Below are 22,636 nucleotides of genomic sequence, written 5' to 3'. Positions count from 1 at the left end.
GCAGTAATCTCCAAAGAAGGGCTCTGTGGAAGAGATTCTTTCCTAAGGTCTTTTCATGAATAAATACTAAAGAGTTTGCGCTTCCCTCCTTGCTTTTAATGGGTGCAGCCCCTGCCACCAATGCCTTGAACATACTGCATTGAGCATCTTAGGGACGGACTTGTAGGGAAATAAATACACTTCACCACAGTAATGTTTTACATATTTGTTCTAATTTCTTACCATCCTTCTGCCCATGCAACTCAGCAAGGCCACCTTTCCCACCAGTTTTATTCCACCTTTGCTTTGCATGGAAATAACTTGGCTTACATAAACTGTGCGTGTGTCCTGTGTGACTGTCTCTGATTTGGGTTGCCATGCATCACATTTTAACTTTGGACTCACAAATAAATTTAATCACAGTTGTTGTTTGTGTTGGTTTCCTTTCCTTTCCTTTCCTTTCTTTCCCTCCTTGGTCTATCCATTACGTGTCTAAACAAGGAGGTTGCTCCAAGGAAAGGACCATGCCTCTCAGCACAAGACTGTTTGTTTCATTGTTAGGTGTGAATTTCCCTTAGATGAAATGCCGGTTTGCAGCTGATTCAGATATATTTTATATAATCATTGTATGTTGGTGGAAGTAAACATACTGAACTTCAGATTTTTATATGATTTTATATTTAATCATATAAATGAACACATATACATCATTAGAAGGTATTCTGAATTTGCTACTACTGGCTTTCTCCTAGAGGAAATCAACTTTCTGCAATTTCTAATGCTTTTTTTCCTTTTTTTTCCCATGTTTATTTTTTTTCAACATTGATCTGTAACATCTGAACAATCTTGAGATATTTCTGTATAATTTCACAGCGTTCGTTCTTTGTTTTGTGATTTTGTGTGTGTGTGTCTTGATTATTTGTTACAGCTTTGTTGTATGTGTGGATGAGCTACAAGTGAGAAAATTAAGCAAGTTATTTCCTGCTCATTTTTCCTTTTCAGTTTTTTTTTGTTGTTGTTAGCCTTGCTTTGCTTTTGTATCCCGAGACCTTGTGGATCCACCATTCCCAGCCCATGTTGTTGTGCCCCCACCACAACAGGAAAAGACACTGTGTGGTTTCAGTCCTGATTACATTTGCCAATATCTTTTTTGATTTCCATTTTACTTTCAATGTTTTTCATTCACATCAAAGATGATGAGACAGAATCTACAGAAACATCTGTCCTGAAAAGCCACCTGGTTAATGAAGTTCCTGTCCTAGCGAGTCCGGACTTGCTCTCTGAAGTTTCTGAGATGAAACAGGATTTGATCAAGATGACTGCCATCTTGACCACAGATGGATCTGACAGGGCAGGTTCCATTAAAGTGAAGGAGCTGGTGAAGGCTGCTGAGGAGGAGCCCGGAGAGCCTTTTGAAATTGTTGAACGAGTAAAAGAGGACTTAGAGAAAGTGAATGAAATCCTGAGAAGTGGGACCTGCACCAGAGGTGAAGGCAGTGTGCCAAGGTCTCAGTCAGAGAGAGAATTAGTGGAAGAGGAATGGGTTATTGTCAGTGAGGAGGAAATAGAGGAGGCTAAGCGAAAAGCACCTTTAGAAATCACTGAATATCCATGTGTCGAGGTTAGAATAGATAAAGAGACCAAAGTCAAAGGAGAGAAAGACTCAACTGGGCTAGTGAACTACCTTACTGAGGATCTAAATTCCTACAAGTCTCCCCACGAAGAGCAACCGCAGACAGTGCGTGACCTGGCAGGGGAGATATGTGAGTCCCAGGGTCCTGACAGGAGCTCTGAAAGTGAAGGGAAAGGTGCCCCCTCCGAGGAGACACAGAGTACACAGAAACAGCCCAGACCCAGCCTGGGAATCAAGAAGCCAGTGAGAAGGAAATTAAAAGAAAAAGAAAAACAAAAAGAGGATAGTTTACAAGCTAGTGCAGAAAAAACTGAACTTAAAAAAGAGAGTTCAGAAGAATCATTAGATGAAGACCTCGGTTTAGCCCCTGAGCCTCTTCCCCCCGTAAAAGCTACGTCACCTTTGATAGAGGAAACTCCCATTGGTTCCATAAAGGACAAAGTGAAGGCCCTTCAGAAACGCGTGGAAGATGAACAGAAAGGGCGAAGCAAGTTGCCTGTCAGGGTCAAAGGCAAAGAGGATGTGCCCAAAAAGATAAACCACAGGACACATCTTGCCGCATCCCCCTCCCTAAAATCAGAGAGGCATGGCCCAGCATCACCCTCCTCTAAAACAGAAAGACACTCTTCTCTTTCCTCCTCTGCAAAAGCCGAAAGGCACCCTCCGGTATCACCATCAAGTAAAACTGAGAAACACTCACCTGTGTCACCCTCGGCCAAAACTGAAAGGCACTCTCCTGTGTCATTGTCAAGTAAAACTGAGAAACACTCCCCCGTGTCTCCCTCAACAAAAACTGAAAGACACTCCCCCGTGTCCTCTTCTACCAAAGCAGAAAGACACCCACCAGTCTCACCTTCAGGTAAAACAGACAAACGCCCACCTGGATCGCCCTCTGGGAGAACAGAGAAACATCCACCAGTATCCCCGGGCAGAACAGAAAAACGCTTGCCTGTATCACCAGCTGGAAGAATGGAAAAGCATTCGCCTGCATCGACCTCTGGGAAAACTGAGAAGCACCTGCCTGTGTCACCTTCTGGGAAAACAGACAAGCAACCACCTGTCTCTCCCACCTCAAAAACAGAAAGAATCGAGGAGACGATGTCTGTTCGGGAGTTGATGAAAGCTTTCCAGTCAGGTCAGGACCCATCCAAATATAAGACTGGACTCTTTGAGCACAAGTCAGCCAAACCAAAACAGCCACAAGAGAAAGGCAAAGTTCGGGTAGAAAAAGAAAAGGGGCAGGTAGTAACCCACAGAGAAATGCAGAAAACAGAGAGTCTGACAATCAAACGAGGCCAGAGATTCCTGGTCACAGGACCCTCAGAATCCAGAAGAGCAGTTCGTGCTTCCTCCATAGGGTTTAAGAGAGAAGACGTAGCTGGAGAGAAGGAGAAAGTGCTCAACCACAAAACACCTGAACCTGTTCATCCAGAACCTGAAGGAGAAAGTCGTAAAGATAGTGAAGCCCCTAAAGAAAAGCTGGCTGATGAACAGGGAGACATGGATCTCCAGATCAGCCCAAACAGGAAAACCTCCACTGACTTTTCTGATGTCATTAAGCAAGAATTGGAAGACAATGACAAATACCAGCAGTTCTGCCAGAGTGAAGAGACAGAGAAGGCACAGCTCCACTTAGACCAAGTGCTCACTAGTCCTTTCAACACAACATTCCCACTGGATTACATGAAAGATGAGTTCCTCCCAGCTCTGTCTCTACAGAGCAGCGCTCTAGCTGGCAGTTCTGAAAGCCTAAAGCACGAAGGGGTAGCAGGTTCCCCGTGTGGCAGCCTGATGGAAGGGACCCCTCAGATTAGTTCAGAAGAAAGCTATAAGCATGAGGGCCTGGCAGAGACCCCCGAGACCAGCCCAGAAAGCCTTTCTTTCTCACCAAAGAAAAGCAAGGAGCAAATCGAGGAAGCAAATGGGACTACCAAGTTAGAAACATCACCAGAGATTCACTCTGAAAAAGAACATCCATCAACAAAGGACATTACAGATGGCTCTGAAGGGCAAGGGGACGCAGTCACAGGGGCCAAGGAGCCCTCTGCTGAGCCTTTGCTGAAGGAGGCTGCCCTAGACCCTTCTAAAGACACTAGCCCCCAACAAGGAAGTGATTACCTTGGCAGACAAGATGTGTCATTAGCAAAAGAAACATCCAAAGGACTGACTGAGGAAGTGTCCTCTGATGAAGGTCCACTTACATATGTTAGTTCACCCCCCGAGACACAAACTGATATGAAAGTTCAGGAGTCCTCAACCACTGAGCCCTCAGATGAGAAAAAGACATCACCACTGTCTGATGTTGCTGTCAAGACAGACCCAGGGACTGAATCAAAGCCCCAGGGAGTCATTAGAAGTCCCCAAGGGTTAGAACTTGCACTCCCTAGCCGTGACAGTGAGGTCTTCAGCCCTGGGGCTGATGAATCATTTGCAGTGAGTCACAAAGACTCCCTGGAAGCCAGCCCTGTGCTGGAGGATAATTCCTCACACAAAACTCCTGATTCTCTGGAACCGAGTCCTCTGAAAGAATCTCCATGCCATGACTCTCTTGAAAGCAGCCCTGTTGAACCAAAGATGAAGGCTGGAATTCTCCCAAGTCACTTTCCTCTCCCTTCAGTCGTTGCCAAAACAGAAATCTTCACAGAAGTGGCCTCTATGCGGTCCCGGCTGCTCCGTGACCCAGATGGCAGTGCTGAGGACGACAGCCTTGAACAGACGTCACTCATGGAGAGCTCAGGGAAGAGCCCCCTTTCTCCTGACACCCCCAGCTCCGAAGAAATTAGCTATGAGGTCACACCCAAAACCACAGATGCAGGCACACCAAAACCAGCTGTGATTCCCGAATGTGCGGAAGAAGATGACTCAGAAAATGGGGAGAAAAAGAGGTTCACACCCGAAGAAGAAATGTTTAAAATGGTAACCAAAATCAAAACGTTTGATGAACTTGAACAAGAAGCAAAGCAGAAAAGAGACTACAAAAAAGAACCCAAGCAAGAAGAATCTTCTTCATCCTCTGACCCTGATGTTGAGTGTTCAGCAGACATGGATGAACCAAAACATACAGAAAGTATAGAGGATGAAAACAATGTCCCTGTTGTAGTAACATCAGAGGGCAGGAAGGCTTCTTCCTCCTCAGAGAGTGAGCCTGAGCTGACACAGCTGAAAAAAGGTGCTGACTCAGGCCTTTTATCAGAGCCAGTTATTCGAGTACAACCTCCTTCCCCACTTCCATCCAGCCAAGACTCAAATTCCAGTCCTGAAGAAGTACAATTTCAGCCTATCATTTCCAAACAGTATACGTTTAAGATAAATGAAGATACTCCAGAAGATTCAGGTAAATCAGAAGAAGAAAAAGATGGTGAACCTCATTTACGTGAAGACAGTTGTACAGTTGCCACTGATGGCCCAGAGATGTCTTATGATGATCGAAATGGAGATGCTGATCAACCAAAAATCCACAAAGGCCGTGGGTGTGAGGCTGGGAGTCCTAGCAGCTCAGCCACTCTGGTCTCTTCAGGTCTCCACAGTGCCACTGGTGATGATGTCAGTGAGCAGCTCATTATCCATAAGGAATCATTAGCTCTCCAAGATGCTGGTGAAAGAGAAACAGAAGGAGAAGAGCTTGATGTTTCTAGAGTTGAATCTCTACAAGTAGATTACCCCAGTGAGAGCTCTTCATCTTTGTCCTCTTTGCCTCATTGTCCAGCATCTGAAGGAAAAGAATTAGATGACGACATAGTCTCTCCATCTTCTACTACAAAAATGGAGGTCACAAAAACTGACCAAGCTTTTGAGAGTGTACCAGAGGACTGTTCCACTCAAGACTCATCCATCACTACTCAGACAGATAGGTCGTCCTTGGATGTTTCAGTGTCCAACCCAACAGAGACTGATGAAATCTATAATCCTCAAATCATAAGCCCTTATGAAAATGTTCCTTCCCAGTCTTTCTTCTCTAGTGAAGAAAGCAAAACCCAAACAGATGTGCAGCTCACAAGTTCTCACTCTTCTGAAGTGTATTCTGTTACTATTACATCCACTATTGAAGACGGAGTAGTGACAAGCTCCTCTGATACATCTGTTTCAAGCAAAGAATCTAATTTTGAGGACCAGAACTTGGAAGCAGAATGCAAACAAGAAAGTACCTCATGGGAAATGCAGCCAGATAGAGCCCCCTCATCTTCGGAGCCAACTGTACCAACTACATCAACAGTCGTTGGTGAACAGATAAGCAAAGTCATCATCACAAAAACTGATGTGGATTCTGATTCCTGGAGTGAAATCCGTGAGGATGATGCAGCCTTTGAGGCGCGAGTAAAAGAGGAAGAGCAAAAGATATTTGGTTTGATGGTAGACAAACAATCACAGGGTACCACCCCAGACACCACTCCTGCTAGGACCCCAACTGAAGAGGGGACCCCAACCAGTGAGCAAAATCCATTTCTCTTTCAGGAAGGAAAATTGTTTGAGATGACCCGAAGTGGTGCCATTGATATGACCAAAAGGTCTTATACAGATGAAAGTTTTCACTTTTTCCAAATTGGGCAAGAATCCAGGGAAGAGACTCTCTCTGAAGACGTGAGAGAAGGAGGTACAGGCACTGAGTCCCCACAGCTGGAGACATCAGCTGAGTCATTAGCACTCTTAGAATCAAAAGAAACAGCAGGTGATGAAGCAGACTTACTCCCAGATGACATGAGTGAGGAAGTAGAGGAAATACCCACTTCAGAGGCTCAACTTAACTCTGAAATGGAGATTTCAGCCTCCATGGAAACACCAGTGAAAGAGGCTCCTTCTGCAGGGGCTGAGGACCTTCCTGCTGCGCAAATGAGTGATACACCTCCTCTGTCCAGTGTGAAGGAGACAGCTTGCCCTGACTCCCCTGAACCAGTTGTACAAGTTCAGTTAGATTTTTCCACAGTCACTAGGTCTGTATATTCAGATAGGGATGATTCTCCCGATTCTTCCCCAGAGGAACAGAAATCAGTCATTGAAATCCCTACTGCACCCATGGAGAATGTGCCTTCCAGTGAAAGCAGATCGAAAATCCCCATAAGGACTATACCCACTTCAACCTCAGCACTTCCGTCTATGGCATATGAGAGTTCCCTTTCTGAAGATTTTCTTCCCAGCCTGGATGAGGAAAGTAAAGAGGATGAAATAAAACCAAAGTCTAAAATCCCCGTGAAAGCACCCGTCCGGAGAGTCGAGCAGCAGCTTTCACATCCAGACTCATCTCTACAGAAGACAGCGGCTCCTCAGGGACAGGACATGACAAGCAGAGCACCGGAGAGTAGAAGCAAATCTGAATCTGATGCCAGTCCTTTGGACACGGAGGCCAAAAGTCCAGTAAACGCTAGAAGTTACGTTGAGACAGAAACAGAGAGCGGAGAGGAGGCAGAGGAGCCTGAGTTAGAATCAGAAGAAGACGCCGCAAGACCAAAGATATTTGCATCCCGCTTGCCGGTAAAGAGCAAAAGCACCACATCTTCCAGCAGAGGGGCCGCGAGCCCCACGAAAGAAAGTAAGGAGCACTTCTTTGACCTTTACAGAAACTCCATAGAATTCTTTGAAGAGATTAGTGATGAGGCTTCCAAGTTAGTGGACAGACTTACACAGTCAGAAAGGGAGCAGGAATTAGTTTCAGATGATGAGAGCAGTAGTGCCCTGGAAGTTTCAGTAATTGAAAATCTACCACCTGTTGAGACCGAGCACTCACTTCCCGAGGACATCTTTGACACAAGGCCCATTTGGGATGAGTCCATTGAGACTCTGATTGAACGCATCCCTGATGAAAATGGCCATGACCATGCTGAAGGTATTTGCCAGCCACTGGGATTCCCTGTGCTCCGCATGTCATAAATTTAATATAGTTTTTTTGTATGTCTGTTTTATTTGGTGGTTTATGTCTCATTTTCTTTAAGCCTTCTGTGGTGGTTACTATGTTTGTGTAAGCCCTTTGTGTTTTGTGCTTTCTCTGTATACTCTTGTCTGTGGAAACAATCTCAAGATTGAGTAATGAGAATGCTTATGGAAAACATAAACATGATTGGCAGGCAACGGGGGTCTTGCCTTTTCTCTAGCCACTGCACGTGAGGCCATGCAAGCTTTGAGTTTTGTTGTTCTGAAGTTCCAGGCTTAACTTCAAATTAAACAAATGAATATTCTTGGTCTTGTTTCATATTATGAGAATTTATTGCTTTTTTTCTTTGTGTACTTTTAAATAACTTGCACTTAACAATTTTGTGATCATTAGGAAGCCATTTGCACAAGATTTCACATACCATGAAATTCCAATTGTTGTGGATTTGTTTTTGATTCAGAAAGGTTGGATTTCAAATACCATTGGTAAACACTTTAAGCAAATAGACATAAGGTAAAAACATGCTTTTCATTTATGCTGTAGAGGAATGGAGAATGTCCTCTGATTAGATGCAGCAGACAACAAAAACTCAAACTTTGCATGATTTAAGTTGACTGTGAGGGGATGATGGTTCTTTGAATTATAAAAAAAAAAAGAAAGAAAGAAAACCATAGATGGCTCTGAGAAGCTGCCTCTGATCTTCTAATATCTCTATAATAAAGACTATTATTCTTAAATTGGGATTATAAAAAATGTCATGATACCTTGACCTAAAATGCTGCCCATCAATTAATGGGGGTTAAAAAAAGAAGAAAAGTTACAGTTTGTGGGAATATATTAGCTTACTTAGTAGTGAGCAGACAGAAACTTTGCCCAGAAGACACATATACATACTAATATACACAGACAACTGTGTGCACTTTATTCTTCCTTTTTTCAAGGCCACCAGGACCAAGGCAAATGTTGTTTCTGACCATACTGAAAAAAGCCAAGATGGTTTGATTAACGCACGATCTAGGTCTCTTGCGAATGTTGGATGTGATTTCTTTATGATATGACTCGGAAGTGATCTATACTGCCATGGGCAATAATAGGGAGTCCTAACCAAATTACTCCATTTCTACATCCTGTTTATGATTTTTCTGGTGTTCGATGAGCAAGATGGTTGTCTTCTGGTGGGCAGTGTCCTCTCAGATAATTTAAAAGGAAAGTCCTAAGATCACTAGAAATCAATAACTCATATAATTTATGTACAGTGACTAGTCTTGATTAAAGAGATATGGAAGTAGATGGTTTTCTTGATTTTTTTATTAGATTAATTCCCCATTCCACTCCAGAAGTCAGGCAAACACAGAATTTAATGTGATTTAAAATGTGCTAGTTAATTTGTGCTATCGTCAAATATTTGGACACTTGACTTCCTTTCTTTGGATGATTGGTACTGTGGTTCCTCTCGTGTCATAGACAACCATTGGCCATTCTGTTTTTGACCTTTGTAGATCAACAGGCTGAGCAGGAACGGATCGAGGAAAGGCTGGCTTATATTGCTGATCACCTTGGCTTCAGCTGGACAGGTAAAATGAGCTGACCCATTTTTTCAACAAAAACTGGTTGGTTTAAATGACATAGTTGCATCAGTCAAGTGTCATTAACAATGAAAAAGGTCTCTTTTTTTCTTTCCTTGAGGAGGACCACGTGGAATGGTGAAAAGAATAATAAAGTATGAACTAGAAAACCCAAGCTCTACATTTACTCACTGTGTGAACTAGGGCAGGTCTTTCATTGTCTCTGGCATTTTGAATAATAGAACTTTAGATTGGGAGATTTTGAGAATATAACAACCCCCACCACCCTCCTTTCAGAGCTGTGGATATCTAAACCTTAGGGAGATCACTCTGTTTCAAAACCATTGTTAGATGTAATTGTCATAAAATTTAATTTGAGATTCAACTTGGGCTCCTTGTTTTAGATACCTTGTGTCAGGTATCTTCTTCATGAACAGTACTAAAATTTACTTCTGATGAATGTTGAAATACATATGAATGAGATGTTCACAAATTTTCCGAGAAATGAGAATGTTTAAGTTTAGAAATTATGTGTTAAATAATTTTTAAGGGAAAGTGAATTCTAAAATCAATATGATTTATTTACAAATCGTGATTTGTAGGTTTTAAAAATTATGCCCTTTAATCTTTCCTGTGATTTAACATTATTAAAGCTAGATTGTCAGTCTAGCTTTTTTCTTTTTTCTTTTTTTGGTCCAACTTCCTTTTATGTCACTTGTGACTACTTAATAAAACAAACAATATAAAGTTAATGTTAATCTTTTTTCAGTTTCTTAAAGATTTGGTCATGAATAGGAGATAGGAGTCATAATATCCTTAATAAAAAATGATAATGTAGAATAATGACTGAAACATTTAAAAGTAGTTTTTAAGTACTGATCTGACTTATTTAATTGAGGGATTTAGGGAAAGAAAGGACATCAAAATATTCCTGGTTGACCTGTTAAATAGGAAACATTCAGAATTATTTATTTTGCCTCTTAAGTATTTATATGTGTGTGTGTGTGTGTGTATATATATATATATATATATATATATATATATATATATATATAAAATGTAATATCTGTTATAGTTGGTGAAAATTAAAATTGTGCAACCACACTGAATAGTATAAGATGAAAAATAAATGTCTCTCGTACCCACATCTGGTCTTTGAGCCCCATGCCTCAAAGGGAACTGCTAACACTCTCATGTGTTCAGAAAAAAATCTGCAGTGCCCACATCTATGCCTATTATTTAAAAATAAGCAAAATTTTATTTAACAATATTCAGCATAGAAATATCTGTCATTCTTTTAAATGGCTATTTAATTCCACTGTATGGAGTTACCATAATTTTATCAGTAGCCTTTGTTGATGGATATTTAGGTGTTTCCTGTTAGTGCCAATAAACATCTTTGTGCACTGGTAGATTTTTATGGGTATATCTTATAGGGCATATTCCTAGAAGGAAAATTGCTGTGTAAAGGATATGTGTATTTTTAATTTTGAAAGATATTGGCAAATTTCCCTTCAAAGAGGACACCTCATTTACACACACCTCCCCTTGCCCCACAATGTATAAGCATCCATAGAGAATGTTAATGGTAGACTTTAAAGGAAAACTTTGTGGCTTCCTCCCTAGGTCAATTAATGCTTCCCAAACCTTTTATTCATGTGACATCCAATCAAAGAAAGGAGTTTATCCAACCACCATAATATAGCCACAACCAGTATTTATCCAGGTGCCCAGAAACAGGATTTATAGTATTTAAAACATCACCTAATGATAATTAAAAGTGAGACATGGTCTATTTCTACTGTTTTCAGTCATTTATTTTCCATTATCTTGGTTAAGAGTATGAGCTGGTATTAAGGGTCTCTTCCACATTTTGGAAGTAAATGGCCCTGAATTTACATACTTTATCATCATTGCCTCAAACTTACTATTGACACTATGACAGTGATCAATTCTATACCCAATTTTAAGGAAAATACCTGCAGTTAGCGCTAGAAGAACAAAGGCATATGAGCATCGCTTCTAGTAAGGAGAAAACAATAAAGGAACTCTTACAGTAACGCTGAGAACACATCATTCACAGAATCACAAGGCAAGGTGTAGAGACTCAAACCTGGAAGTTAGTGTGTTTACAAAGGAGCATCTTCTCTTCTAGAATTAGCAAGAGAACTGGATTTCACCGAGGAGCAAATTCATCAAATTCGAATTGAGAACCCTAACTCCCTTCAAGACCAGAGTCATGCGCTTCTGAAGTACTGGCTAGAAAGGGATGGGAAACATGCTACCGGTAGGTGGGGAGCTTATGTGAGGGTAGTAGGCCAAAGGTAGAAATAAATCTTGTTCCACAAACCTTTTATGTGGATTCAGTAAAATAAGAAAAAAACAAATGCCATCAATCTGAAGTGCTTCTCTAAGCAAATGAGAAGAAGCTATCACATTTCTCAAATGTGCGTGTTGCATAAAAATTCTTGTACTGTGTTCCCATGAACAGCATTGACTAGTGGAATGTGATACTGGCACTGGCTGCTCACAGTAGTCACAAAAGTCCTAAAACTTTCTAAGTATCGATAGCCAACCAAATTGCTTTATTAGTCATTGTTTTATTGATGATGCATTACCTTCAGTTCCTGCTTCTCTCACTCCTAAATGACTGAAATGGGAGAGAAATGTCAGGTAGATATTCTTTATAATGATTTATATGTGATATTCTGACCACATCAAATAAAATGAGAAGTGATACTGACCATAACCGCTTCTCATCCCTCAGCTGGTCTAAATTTGCCACTTCCTTTTATGTCTGTTGGAAGGTCTACCTGGAGACCTCTCTGATTCACATCCAGCCCACATTCATCTTTCCTTCTGTTACCATTCTTCTGGTAGGATTGCCAGTTTTAGCAAATAAAAATAGAGAGCAGCTAATTAAATCTTCAAATATTCAACAAATACTTTTCTAGAAGTATATCCCGTACAATATTTGAGATACACTTTTACTTGTAAAGAAAAATTTGTTTTTTATCTAAAATTCAGATTTGGCAAGGTGTCCTACGTGTTCTCTGGCAACTTTACTTTTAGGGCTTGTGCCATGCTGTGCCCCCCTCCTCTTTTTGTGTGCATCTCTTATTGGTCTGTTTGCTTATTTTTACAAAGACCCTTAATTGGGCTTTGGTTGTTTCCTGTACATACATCAAAATTTTAGTAAATTTTTCCTGTGTTTAAAATAGTTCACACACAAAAAATAATTCAGTGAGAATAAATGAAAGAGATTTTTTTTAAAGAGTACCCTTTAAATGTAATAAATAGTTTTTCTCTAACATCCCAGATACCAGTCTCATTGAATGTCTCACCAAGATCAACCGAATGGATATTGTTCATCTCATGGAGACCAGCACGGAGCCCCTCCAGGAGCGCATCAGTCACAGCTACGCAGAGATTGAACACACAATCACCCTGGATCACAGTGAAGGTCGAACAATTCATGTGTGTCTGAGTGTCTGCTATGTATGGTTAATTCAGGCAACTGGACCTGTCCTCCACTGTCTTCCTATTTTTAGAAGGCAGACTGTGGCCTTTGGTAATACGATCTTCTCCTGAATACTTTGAGGCTTCCCTGCCCATTTTAGATGCCCCAACAGTGCTCATTCTTTGTTATTTCATCATTGTCTGAGTCATCATAGGCTGATATAACAAAATACCATAAACTGGTTGGCTTAGACAGCAGAAATTTATTTTTGCACAGTTCTAGAGACTGGAAGTCCAAGATCAGGGTGAGAGCATGGTTGGGCTCTGGTGAGGGCTATCTTCTGGACTGTACAAGGCTGTCTTCCTGCTCTGCCCTCACATGGGGGAGAGAGAGCAAGCTAGCCCTCATATCTCTTCTCATAAGGGCACTAATCCCATCCATGAGGGCTCTACCCTCATGACCTAATCACTTCCCAGGGGTACCACCCCCAAACACCATCACACTGGGACTAGGGTTTCAACATACGAATTTTGAGGGGACCCAAACATTCAGTTCATAACAACCATCAAAAAAGATGCTCCATCCAACGCCCTTTCCTCTGCTCCCTGACAGCACTTCTGATACTTGCATCTTTTCTCCACCTTAATGACCCATTCCTATGCCCACAACCAAAACTAAATCATTATCAATGACTGTACTACTTCCAGTGAAGCATTACACTTGCTTCCTCGTTTGCTTCTTTGCAGTAATTCTCCAAACCCACTGGGACATCCAGTGGTCCTACCACCTTTTCAGTATTAAAGTTTCCCTAATCCACCCTCATTCATTTCCATGCTCACTCACTCTCCTTCTTTTTCTCCTTCTTTTTCTCCTTCTGATACTCACGCGTCACTATTTTTGCACCTTCTCTTCTTCTTTCAAGCCTTCAGCATTTCTCTCCTTTTTATTTATTCCAACCTGATGACCACATTTAGTATTTCTTAGAAAAAATAGAAATAACCATAAGCAAATGTCCATATTCTTTCACCACAAAATTCTCCCAACCCAAATGTATCTCAGTGTGTATACTCTGCCTTCCCTTCTCTATGCAGTGTCCTGGCTTTGCTAAAACCATTCTCTCTTTCTTTGCATAGGATCTCATCCCCTTTTACCAACCACGGACTAATTCAATTCTGCAATTAACTACTCTGGCTTCCTACCAGTAGACCCTGCTCCACAGCATCAAAATATGCTTTAATAGAGCCCAGCTTTAAAAATAAAGTAAAGCAAATGACTCTTTTCACTCAGTGTGCTCCCCTGTATAATCACTGTTTCTCCATCCATTATGTAGGAAATCTCTTCCAAAGAATAATCTTTCTTTCTTTCCATTCTCTCCCGAACTGTCACTAGAATTCCGTAGCAGGTTTTGTCATCCCCACTGGACAAAAAGAATCCTGCACAATTCACTAATTGTTTCCTCATTGCCAAATGCACTGAACAATATTGTCTTATCTTCCTTTACCCCTTAGTAACATTTGACAGAAAAAATTAATCCCTTGTTCTGGAAACATTTTCTTCACTCACTTTCCATGATACCTTCTTTTCTTGGTTTTCCTTTTCCCCTATTTTGCAGGATATTCTTCCTCAGTGTCTTTCTGCAGCTTCTTACTTTCCCTAGATTTACATGATGCCATGTGTTACTGAGCGCCAAGAATCCCGTAGCGTGTCCCACCTCCCGTCCCTCCCTCCTTCCCGAGTCCCTGACGCCTGGCCTCTGGGCTGTTCCCTGGGCACCCGACACATTCTTGGGCTTCAGGGCTCTGGTGCTTTCTGTTCCCTCCATTCTGGAGTGTTCATCAGGTACCTTTTGCTCTCACTTTATTTGCGCCTCTGCTCAAGTGTCACCTCCTAAGACGAGTCTGTCCTGACAGGTCTACCTAAAGTACTGACCTGATTTACTGTGTATCTTTACCCTGGGTTTCTTGTCTCCTAAAAGTTATCTAAGCATGCATCTGCAGAAATGCAAGTTCAGTGAGGCCAGAAGTTTCTTCTGTCTTATTCACTGCTATGTATCCAGCATCTAAACAGCACCAATTACACAGTCAGTACTCGATATATATCTGTTAAGTGAATAGATAGACAGATGCATGTCGATCACACCTCTTTCAATGGCTCCTCATTGCCCTGGATATAATGAAATAAGAAACCCTCCATAAAAAGAGTACTAACATCAGAGTGTTGTTTAATTCAAATTACTGCTTGCAAAGCACTTAGAACATTGCCTGACAGAGAGTAAATATTCAGAACATGTTCGCTATTATTAATTATTATTATTATTAACTATTATTAACTTTCTTCTTACCACATAGATTCTATGCCTTAACTGTTGCAGTTGATATCTGCTTACCATTAGATCTGCTTACGATGTCACACTCTCTGCATTTCCTTTCCTGAGTCTTTAACCCTGAGTTGGATGCTCCCTCATTCATTGACTGGCAGCTGTGGCCCAGCCGCTCTGCATTTTAGTATCTCTTACTGCCTGAGCTTCCCGAGATGGTCAGCATCATGCAGGCAGAGACAGTGCCTCCTTCAGCTTTATAGCCATGGACCTATCACAGATGTGGCATGTAGCAGTTACTTAGTAAGTACCCACTTAATATTGTTTAGCTTCAATTAAATGCATAATTTAAATCGTTCTCCCCTGTAGGGTTCTCAGTACTTCAGGAGGAGCTATGCGTTGCACAGCACAAGCAGAAAGAGGAGCAGGCTGATTCCAAAGAGGGCGATCATCCTCCCATCGTCTCAGAGGAAGACATTTCTGTCGGCTACTCCACTTTTCAGGATTCCATCCCCAAAACTGAGGGGGACAGCTCAGCAACAGAGCACCTTCCCCTGACTCACCAGGAGCACGCTCAGCAGGATTTCTCAGGGAAAATGCAGGACCAGCCTGAAGAGTCATCTCTTGAACAGCAGGAATACTTGTGAGTTGCAAACGAAAACCTGTTCAATGTAATTCCAAAGAAGCAAGCCTGTAGGGCGAGGGTGCCAGGCATATACAAGCGTAAATTGTTTTCAGATAGTTTTTGAATGATCCCCCCCCATAACAACTGGCAGAACTACAGAAAAAAAAAAAAAAGCAAAATATCTATGAGACATCACTGTGACGGCATTGCACCGCACAGGTCCACTTGAACCAACCTCTAGTTCCATGAACTTGGGCAAATGCCTAAGCCCTTTGAGTCTCGGTTTCCACATCTATAAATTATGATAATAATATATACCTTATTCCTCTTACAGGGTTGAAGGTCCAGGGTATGCCTGTGAAAGCACTGTTTAAACTGTAGACCATGCAGTTCTTACTTGTACATTTGCTGGACCTCACTTCTCTCTGTATGTGCCCGTTGCTCCCTGGCTGGTTCAGAGTGTGCACCCTGACAGTGTAGGTGAAGCAGCCCCTGTGTGGCTAACAATAAAAACAGAAATGCAGCACTAATTCTTCACACAGGATGAAAGACCATTGGGGGTTGGAGTGGGATCCAGAGATGTCTCCTAGAGAGCTTCCGGCTAAAGAAAGCTGCAGAGCATAGTCAGCTTAGAACTCGGGTTCTGGGCTTTCTGGAAGCAAAGGCAAAAGAAGTGACACTTGTCCTCTAGAAAAAGCAAATGGATCCTGAGAATGGCAGGCGTGTCCCAGCCTCGAAATCTGAGAACAGTGTGTCAGGAGACTGTATCACAGCCTCTCCTTTGTCGAGTGGGTTTTATGCTGGGGTCACTGGAACCTGAGGAGAGGGTAAGATGGGTATTGAAATGATCTTTTCTTCCCTGAGCACTGCCCCTTAGCCCATCTACTTTTAGACTTTAGGGGCGAGCATAGAGAAGAGGTAAGGAAAAGAAAGCAGGATAAAGAAAAAGATGGGAAGCAAAGAGGGCTTATCAGAAAGGCACTTTGGGCATTTAACTTCTATAGAGTGACAGAAAATTAAAGGAGCAGAAACAGCAGATTTTTTTTTCTTTTATAAATTGACATGATAAAGGTTGCATTAGTTTTCCCCAAACTACAGCCACAGACAGAATTTCAATGCCAGTAGATCATCCTATCAAGTAATAGAGTTTCCTGGAGGTATAATGAGAATCTCCCTGTATTTATAACTATGATAACTGTATTAACATGGTGTTTATATATTGCTTTTGAAAAGTTCTGCCAAATTTTGATTCTTGCTTCAAAAGCCTTAGTGTCTACAGATCTTTGTTACATAAACCTCTTTAAATCATCCAGAGTACCTTGAGTTATCGAAGAAAAGATGAAATTATCATGCATTTATTATCACTAATATTATTTATTATCTCTGCTTTGTAGAGATTAGGAAATAGTAATACATTTGAGGACAATATTTATCTTTAGAATACATATTTTCCAGTTAATGTTAGATCAGTGAGCTGTAACTCTGTATCTTACATAATGATTTCTATTCACATTTCATTTCTTGACCAACTTTACAAAACCTTTTGAGACTTCCATGGACTGTGAAGACAAGTCCCGTCTTCCTTGCCAGATTCCTTGCTTCAGCAGGGGCAGAAATGCATATGCTCCCGTGGCATAATTGGGCTTTTCTGTTTCAGCGTGACCACCCCAGGAACAGAAGTATCAGAGACCCAGAAGGCCACGGCAGTGCCTGGCTCTCCCAGCCAGACACCTGAGGAAGTCAGCAGCCCTGCCGAGGAGGAGAGGCCGTACCCCCACACCCTGACATCGAGCGGGCGAGGAGACTCTCCCATCGTACAAGAACCTGAAGAGCCCCCAGAACGGAGGGAGGAGGGTTCGCCCCGGAAAAGCAGCCTCGTGATAGTGGAGTCTGCCGAGGACCAGCCGCGGGCCTTTGAGAGGCTCGATGAAGAGGCAGCTTTTCAAAAGGTAAAATCTCCTCTGCTCTATTCCTTGCCCACCTGTAACAAAGCTACACACCTTTGTTTCCATTTCTCTGATGACTTACGTTTTCACTGCAAAACAAAAAGGGTCGCCAAGTTAATTAACCTGGGCCATGTGAAGCCCTCAGTCCCTTTTAAAATCTGGAAACCAGTGAATCTTGAAAAAGATGATGCATAGTTCCTGTTCTAGCTACTTGACTGTAAGCCCTCATTTTATAGTCATAAACCATTTTGCTAAGAAAAATGAACACTGGGGTGAAACACTGTACCTGACGTAGCTTTTCAAAATTAGTTCTCTTAGGCATGAAGAAAGCCCGTGACGGGGATGAACTGAGCCTCAGGTGAGACGGCCAGCCAGGGCGCAAGTGCCAGACCTGCACCCCTAAGTCTGTCCGTGTCTGTCTCTGCCGTCAGGACGGACACACAGACTGCGGGTGTCGGGTGGGCTCTACCTCCCAAAACAAATTTTTCTTATTAGAGGAAGGATTATTTCCAAGTGAGATCTTCTATTTATTTTAAGAATGACAGGAAAAAGACATTATGCCTAAAGTGATGGCTGGTTCTAAGTGTCAGAAAATCAATAGTGGCATGAGATCTGCATCACCGTCTTTCCTTCTTTGTCGTCAGTGAGTTTTGACATTGTCCGGAGGGGTGGAGACCATCTTAAGAAACTCATTCAAACCATTTATTCTCAAAACATGGTCTGGGTGGTTCATATCCCTCAGTTTTAACTGGAGGACTTGATCCCTGCTTCCTCAGAACTCCTGAATCAGGATGAATCCCAGGCTGGGGAGGGGGACAAGAGTCTGCATTTTCTGTTTCTCCCTAGAGGACTCTCATACCCTCCCCTCACAAAGTGTGAGAATCTGTTTGAATTAAACTTAACTTAATGTAGATTAAATTAGATAGTATTTTTCATTTTTGAGCTCAAAAACTGTGTATGTGTCAAGGTTTTTTTAAAGCATGAATATATGTCTCAGTAGGGAAGAATAAGTTATATGAAAGAATTAAAGTGTGATGCAACATATCTTTGGGCTTGAAATTTTTTTTTTCACTATGAGTGTGACATCTGCTGACAGGATTTATCTAAAATCACAACTAAAATTAGGAGAGTTCCCGGCAGATGAGAACTATTCTCTGATTTTGGCAGTTATCTTAAATGATGAATTCATCCCATGAATGGATTTATATTCCAAGTTTGCCTTTGTGCAGAATTACTCATCTCTCAAGTTCTTGGCTTAAGTGAATTCTAGTGAAAATGTTTCATAGATGCTGTCTGACTTAAACGTTGCCAATTTCAGTCTCAGAATCTAACTGAAGTATAGGTTAAAAACAGTTACCTGCATAATTCATACATTTAATCTGTTCTATGCATATAAATAAACTTTGATAAGTCGTTCTGTTTCATTCTTTATACAGGCCTGTTCTGCTTATTCTTGTTGAATTTCCAGTTATCTCTCCAGCTTCCTTTTTTGACCCTTAACCTCTCATAACCCTGACTTGAGGATCCAATTTCAATCATTTTCCTTGCTGACCATATTTCCAGGCAGCAGATTCTTGAGTGTATTTAAAGTATAACCTGCTTTGGAACTTACACGTTTTCCTTTAGCAGGAAAGAATATAGAAATATAAGTGGTATTTTAGTATGTTGAGAAAAAAAATTTTTTTAAATAGCATTCCATTAGGAAAGAGTGATTCGATATATGGCTCCCAAGACATGTTCTAATCTAAAATTATGTTCTTAGCTCTGGCTCTGGCTTTGGGCCAGACCCATAAAATTGGCTTGACCTCTGCACCTCAGCTTCTCTACAGAATGAGTTTAATACTGTCCATAGCCTGCCTTCCTTGCTGGCAGGGAAATGCACTGCTGGCCAGATAATAGCCACAGGAAGTTTTGACTTCCTGCAGAAAGTCCTGCTACAAGCATAAGACATTTCTTTACCTTTGGGTGAATCATTCTGAGCCTCAGCCCTAGTGTCCGTGGCTTTATTGTGCTGCTTAGGGCCCATGTTTACATTTGGTTATACCTCAGGAGATTAAGTCCAATAAATAATGTGGGGAAGCTGTTTATTTCCTCTGACAGATTTTGACAGATGGGTGCTCAGAAAGCTCTCAGAATTCCAGAATTTTCTTTTTTCATTCAGTGAACAAAAAGCTATCTTCTCACTGAAGTTGGAGCCTCACATGCACTGTTTTCACCCTTGCTGGCTTTTTCACCAAAGCCTCCTTGAATAAAACTTTCAGAAACCAGTGTGAGCTAAAGCAGAAACCAGTAGTGAAGACATTCCTTAGTGCGATAAACAAAACAATGCTTCCGTGCTTCCACCAGGAGCTCACAGAGGAATTAGGTGAGCTGGAGGCCAGCTCAGATGAGGAGGCGATGCTAACTACCAGGGTTGTCCGCCGGCGAGTGATTATTCAGGTACCAGCAGTTCAGTTACTGCACGTCCGGGACGCTTGTGTCCCCGTAACCTATGGAGAGTGACTGACCTGGAGCAGAGGGCTCGGCATGCTCCTCCGGTAGTGCATGGCCTTTAGAAAGCAGACTCCTTCACCCTCCCAAGCTATGTTTGTAAAGAAATGCAGCAGTAATGATACAGCCTACCTCCAAGAGAGCAAGCAGCAAGAGCAAGATTTCGCCTCTTCAGTTCCACCCACCTCACCTCTGGCTTGTCTGTTTTTGTTTTTTGTTTAAATTTTAGCTAACTTTGATCAGATTTTCTAGCATGTTATTATCTACCTTTTTTTTTCTTTTAAACATACTACTTGACAGGATTTGGCATCTCAGCAATGCTTCTCAAAGCTCCTTTAATTTTCTAACATTCCTTGCATTATAAGCACCTGGGAGTAGTTCCTCAGCATTGATGCCAAACAGAGAAGTGACCCTTTTCTCTTAATTGTTTAGGGAGAGGATATGCCTGACATACCTCCAGAATCAGTCACTGAAGAAGAATACGTTGATGAGCGCGGACACACTGTGGTGAAAAAGGTATTATCTTCAGTATCATAACTTAGTTGATTTCTAAACCTCCTGTCTAAAATGTACTAGAACCCGGCACTGTCACTCAAAAACAAGATGCATGAATACAATATCTTCCAGGTTACTAGGAAAATCATTAGGCGGTACATATCTTCTGATGGCGTAGAGAAAGAAGAGATTACGATGCAGGGAATGCCACAGGATCCTGTCAACATTGAGGAAGGGGATGGCTATTCCAAAGTCATAAAGCGCATCGTACTGAAGAGTGACATGGAACAGTCAGAGGTGAGACCATCTGATTCTCCAGAACGGACTTTATGGAGAGGTATAAAGTCGAGCTCACAAGAGAGGGACGAGATTGTTTATTCCTACTGGCCTCACTTCTCCCATCCATAAGGCAGTCTGCGTTCAGTTAACACATTCATTTTTTGTTTCATGATTTTGTGGAATGTTTAAATAACCATCAGGGAGATTTGTAACCATTGTACTCATTGTCTTTGTTTGGTCCTTTTTATTTCTTTTTGCTCTTTAATTCATACTTGACCACAGCAGAAATCCAAAATTTTAAAAGACTAGAATCCCACCGGCTAGCGAGCAGTAAGTTCTGAAAAAGCCCTGTGCAGACGCACCCAGTCTGCGTAGCAGCCTTCTTTCTGGCACTGCAGATAAAGGTTTGGTTTTCAAACTTCTGCATTTCAGAGTCACTAAAACCAGGATCCAGAAACTCCTTGACTTAGAGTTTTATCTCTTCCTGTTTTACTTCCCTCTTTCAGAAACGTATTTACTCTCTTCGACATGTAATTTGTGACATTATCACTGCCTTGCATTCATTCAGATCCTGAAAGTGATATTATTATACACATGAGATTCTCTACAAATCTACATTTTCAGTTTTTCCTATCTCTGAGAGTTCCTCCTTTGGAGGTTCATTTTATCTTCACAAGGCCAAAACAAACCACTTAGACATGGGAAAAGAGGGTTCAGGCCCAGGGCGCTATGTCTGTGTTGCACTGAGCAGTCAGCTTCTTAGTCAGAAAACTTCCTGACCGATTTTCATTCAGGTGACTAATTAAGTGGTTGATTTGGTGCTGGGTAGTTGCAGTCATTATATAGACATGACCAGCCAATTATAGATTTTTTTTTCTAACTCTTTTACAAAATACTGTTTTCAGTGTATACCATTGTAGTGTATGCGTATGTTTTATCTTAATGGAAAAATTCATCATTGTTACATTTTGGCAGTCAGAAACTGTATTCTGTGTGTCCTTCATTCATCAGGTCACTGTGTCTGAGCCCAGCCTTTTGTGCAGTACTTCACAATTTCAGGCTGAACCTGTGGAAGGCCGTAGAGTCAGCAAAGTTGTTAAAACAACTATGGTACACGGAGAGAGGATGGAGAAGCATCTGGGGGATTCTAGCTTAGCCACTGATCTTCCTTCAGCCAAAGATGACTTTGAAGAGGTACAGAAGCATCATCCTGTGTGTGTGTGTGTGTGTGTGTGTGTGTGTGTGTATGTATGCTTTGTGTTTGAGAAGAACATGATATGATTTATTGTTGTGTCACTATATATGTTCATGGATGGGTGCAGGATAATTTAAGAGAGTAGAATTCCCGTTTGACTGACATACACAGTGAAATAATATTTTCCTCAACTTATGGTGTTAATTCGTGCCACCTGAAGAGTTCTAAAAAAAATCCAGTTAACCAGGATTCTCTCGAATCCTGAGTCAGAATCAGAATCTCCAAAGTTGAGACATGATTGTACATCTTGCCTAAAAGTCCCAGAAGTGACTTGCACTCCCAATTAGTAAGGGAAAGAAATGTTGCAAATTATCTTTCCTAGTTGATAGTCTCAGATGTTTCCAGTGATAGGCATTACAGAAGATCCAAATATATTTTATACCCAGAGATGTTTTAAACAAGCATTTGTAATTATTTAAGCTCTAATTTCCAATAATTAGGAAATGGGTCCAAAATAACATCCATAAACACTTACTACAATTCAAAAATCCCCAAATTCTGAAAACCAAAACAAATTTTGTGAGTTAGTAGCAAGCTACTTTGAAAGTAAAACTTAATGGGAACTGACATGAGGCTGTAATGACTTGGTGTCTTTTTATTCTACTAGAGTGAATATTCATGTTTTGCTGTTGCTGTATTAATGGGTTTGATTACAGGATGCTCTCCCCATGCCATCTGGGATATTAGAATATACAGTATATACATCATATTACCTTTCTAAAATCCCAA

The 22,636-nt window shown here is 41.4% G+C and overlaps 1 protein-coding gene across 4 annotated transcripts in view; it reads left to right on the top strand.

Moving 5' to 3' along the window:
• The window catches only part of ANK2 (ankyrin 2), a 521,075-nt gene that overhangs the window by 492,536 nt on the left and 5,903 nt on the right, over positions 1 to 22,636 (top strand). For 2 of the 4 annotated variants that reach the window (XM_072938390.1, XM_031691199.2), the window contains 8 exons: positions 8,975 to 9,049; positions 11,196 to 11,327; positions 12,360 to 12,503; positions 15,187 to 15,460; positions 17,100 to 17,391; positions 20,311 to 20,394; positions 20,506 to 20,670; positions 21,664 to 21,846. In XM_072938390.1, the coding sequence (XP_072794491.1) occupies positions 8,975 to 9,049; positions 11,196 to 11,327; positions 12,360 to 12,503; positions 15,187 to 15,460; positions 17,100 to 17,391; positions 20,311 to 20,394; positions 20,506 to 20,670; positions 21,664 to 21,846 (1,349 nt within the window). Of the gene's footprint in view, positions 1 to 1,172; positions 7,431 to 8,974; positions 9,050 to 11,195; positions 11,328 to 12,359; positions 12,504 to 15,186; positions 15,461 to 17,099; positions 17,392 to 19,734; positions 19,828 to 20,310; positions 20,395 to 20,505; positions 20,671 to 21,663; positions 21,847 to 22,636 lie in introns of all 4 variants that reach the window. The other 2 variants (XM_072938391.1, XM_072938386.1) reach the window with 2 other exon arrangements.

Source organism: Vicugna pacos, chromosome 2, assembly GCF_048564905.1.
Source record: "Vicugna pacos chromosome 2, VicPac4, whole genome shotgun sequence".
In the NCBI taxonomy this organism is placed as follows: domain Eukaryota; kingdom Metazoa; phylum Chordata; class Mammalia; order Artiodactyla; family Camelidae; genus Vicugna; species Vicugna pacos.
The sequence above is the reverse complement of the archived record's forward strand: the minus strand, read 5'-3'. Positions and strand labels throughout refer to the sequence as shown.